Here is a 3,929-nt window from a genome sequence, read left to right on the forward strand (position 1 = left end):
TGCAAATAAAACATTTTTTTTAATATTATTACTTTTTATTTGTATAAATACACTCTTTTCGAAGATTATATATATTGAAGTAAACATACCTTTTGAAATTGTTATATATCCGATTTGTATCCAATAAAGCATATGTAATTCAAGATAATCTACATTGTCCAACAATGGATCATAATTATGGATTTCAGATTTAACATAGTTCAATAATAATTTTTGTTCACTTTCATTTAAAGATTCACATAATTTATATAAACACTTAGCAATTACATTTATACTTTTTGAATATGATGTGAGCTTTGGAACATACTGTAAATCTAAAACACTGAATGATATTCCTAACTTCTTTAGTACTTGTCGATTATTCAAAATACATAATGCTTCTAAGACTTTTTCTTCCCAATTTTCCGGATTATTTTTTACATAGTCTACAATTATGTACACATTTTTTATCTTTAATTTAAAAAGTTCAAAAATATTATTAAATCCATTTGCATAATCGAGTATCATGAATAATATAGAAATCTTCTCATCTATATCAAGGTCATCTTCTATCTGTTTCAAAATGTTTATATTTATAACTGTTTTTGCTACACTATGTGCAATCCCATCCATCAATAATGACATGGTTAATAGTATTGTCATTAATAGTATTCCCATTTACCTGAAATACGTAATCAGTAGTAACAAACTGTCTATCTCAATTAATATTTAAAAACATGCTGAATGAACCAAAATTTATCAAAATCGAAAGTAAGATCTATTGAATAATTACTTGTGATAATATCACATTAATAAGCAAGATATTAAAATATTAATTAAAAATAAAAATCTTCACAAAAAAAATTTCTAACCATTTATCTTACATGACGAAAACACAAAACCAGAAAGAAACCTGAGAGAGGATATGACGGCCCTAAATCTGTAACCACAAAATGCTGCCGCACACTACCGTCCTCTGAAGAAGTGAATGTTAACTACACAACAACAACCGCCTTATTGCAGTGATGCTCCTGATGGAAATAAATCGCTGGAATCGTTGAAATCTTTATTAATTTAATAGATTTTAGTTATTTTAGCGATTTCAACTATCTATTCCCAGGAGCATCTAAAGGAGCAGTAAAAAGGATAATGGGATATTATTGTGTAGTTAAAATCCACTTCTTCAGAGGGCGGCAGTGCGCGATTACAGGTTTTAATAAGGCACTATAATACGAATATTTGCATCCGCCATTTTTAGTCCTTTTCTCATTCTCTTGCTCCTTTCCTCAAACCCTTACTTCTCTCTCTCTCTCTCTCTCTCTCTCTCTCTCCCTCTCTCTCCCTCTCCTTCCTGTTACTGTCGAAATCACCCGTGCATTATCGCCATTTTCGGTTTGGGATAGTTAAGGAACTACGTAACTACATCCACTTCTGACACTGTCGATAAAATCGTATCGTCAAAAGTAAATGTGGTTCATGTTTATATTATATACAACGCTTTAAGCGTCGTTTTATCCTGGTTGATTATTAAATATTAAACAAGAATAATTTATGCTTACAAGCGCTGTGAGCAAAAAAGCGAATGCAGCTAGGATAGAAGCGAGCCGACTCTCCCTCCATATGGATAATCTGTACGCTTTTATCCTGTATTTATACATTCAAATATGACTGTAATACAGACACAGTCGTTTTTTTCACTGTTTAGGAGCTTTATTAAAAGTTTAATTTACGCAGCAATTAGGATTTATAATTCGAGATGGTATCTTTCCATCTCCGACACCCACCCGGACGTACATACATCCACTCGAATTCAAGAAAATCTTACAAAGCTTAAGCGGAGAGCACAGACTTTTGCATAACACATAACATATAAGACATAAGAAAGCCAAACAATCAGAATTCTTTATATCACGGAAAAGAAGGAAACAAAGGACATTGATTGGTACACTTTCTTATGCAATACGTGTTATGCGTGAAGTACGCAAAAAAACATCGACAATATTAAATTTGATCAGAAAATCGATCTATTTTAAGGTAATGGATGTATGGAATACTATACATACAATATTATCCATATATTTTTAATAAATTGATGCATATGCATCTATAGATATAATAATTAAAAATTTGTAGAAAATTAATTTATATTATAGCAAAAAGTAAATTCAAATTCATTATATTACACATTGCATAACCAAATAAATTTAAAAACACAAAAATAAGTAAAATAATAATTAATATATTATATAAAATTAAAGTGATAATTAATAAGTAAAGAATAAAGCTTTATTTTTAATTTTAATAAATAAAATAAGTAAAATTAATTCCTGGAAAATGTTGTGCTCTATTTTCTTTTTATTTTCTCTTTTAAAAATGGAAACTACTGAAACTGAAACTTAAAATTATAAATATTAATCAAACACATTAACTTTGCTAACTTTATGTCTTATACGCAGTTATGCAGTACTTAGCTATATAAAAAATAATAATGTTTTTTTAACGCATATTTTCCCATTTTTAATTCCCATAAAAACTAGTTATATACTCTCAACTTGGAGTAGAATTTCAAAGAAGCAAAAACGGGTCAATCTGTAGAGGCCCTCCATCAATTATAATCGACGGTCATCATTTATTTACGTACGTACTGTAAAATAGGGTTTTGATCTAAATTTTGATAATATTCAATCAGCACGTTTATCAGAATCAGGATACAAAACATTTTAAAAACGTTTTAAAGTGCTTTTCCTGATTGTGAATATGTAGTTTACGTACTTTAAAACACGTCAAAAATACGATAACATAAATTTTATTAAACCAATGATTACCAAAATATTAATAAACGCAATGAAATATTAACAATAATTAGATCATATTTAATTTTAATTATTAACTTGCAACTATAGAATTTATTAAATTTCATCTAAAGCGAGCAATAAGGTGAATAAAAAAGTCATTAATATATTTATCTCTTATACCCATTTCCACCAACGTAGATTAACTTTAATCTCGGTTCACTCTTTACATTAGAATTAGAAAAAGACGAAGAGTAAATTGAACCGAGATTAAAGTTAATCTATATTGATGGACACAAATATTAATCATTCAATTGACCCAACAATTTGACCACATCAAAATCTCTCTGCCTAATGGTACGTTGATTATTATCCAATACAAAGAACAATCTTTATAGTAGAGAGCGAACTTAACGTATTCTGATTCTACGTCAAGTTCATAAAATCCATCCGCAAATAAAAGCTCACGATTTATCAAATCAATGGTCTTATTACAGGAAGGTGTGAATCTCAATTTTTCTAGACCGCTTATAGTAATAATTTTGACAGAATATCAACTACAATTTTTATCGCATCTTTAATATAATATTAAAAGTCACATACCGTGAGAAAATATGTTCTACTAAATTCCATTAGAATTCATAAAAATGTCATTACTAAAAATCATTTTTTATTAAAAAAAGAATAGATAAAGTAATTTTCTTGTGGAATAGTGGTTACGAAGAAATACATTTAATAATATAATAAAACACATGCGTTATTGTAATTTTTTATGTACGGGTACAAGAGTTTCTCGGGTACCAACTGTTCGAGACGAGCCGAACTCGATAATAGTGGGACTTTAAAGAACTATTTTACACTAAAAAACTTATTACATAATACTAATAATTTCCTATATTTTTCTGCATTTTTTTTCACAAATTTTAATTATTAATATCCCGCTAATATGAGAGTATTCATTTGACTCATCTCGAATTTTTTGTATCCACACATTTTTAATTAAATTCATGTATTTTTGACAACATTATCAAAGGAATTTAAAGCATTTTGCATGGTAAAATTATCTAAAACAACAAAAATCAAAATTTATTGAATATAATAATCTCATGATTTATGCGCGCGCATGTATTTTATTATAGAAAAGTATATTATAAAATA

The 3,929-nt window shown here is 28.1% G+C and overlaps 1 protein-coding gene across 1 annotated transcript in view; it reads right to left on the reverse strand.

Moving 5' to 3' along the window:
- LOC108751797 (caspase-8) overlaps positions 1-826 on the reverse strand; it is a 25,917-nt gene extending 25,091 nt beyond the window's left edge. Inside the window, exons 1-2 of the mRNA XM_018492209.1 lie at positions 773-826; positions 90-661 (exon numbers count right to left, since the gene is read on the reverse strand). Coding sequence (XP_018347711.1) covers positions 90-657 — 568 coding nt within the window. The 5' untranslated portion in view covers positions 658-661; positions 773-826. The remainder of the gene's footprint in view (positions 1-89; positions 662-772) is intronic.
- Positions 827-3,929: the final 3,103 nt, after the last annotated feature.

Source organism: Trachymyrmex septentrionalis, unplaced genomic scaffold (genome assembly GCF_001594115.1).
Source record: "Trachymyrmex septentrionalis isolate Tsep2-gDNA-1 unplaced genomic scaffold, Tsep1.0 scaffold112, whole genome shotgun sequence".
Lineage (NCBI taxonomy): Eukaryota > Metazoa > Arthropoda > Insecta > Hymenoptera > Formicidae > Trachymyrmex > Trachymyrmex septentrionalis.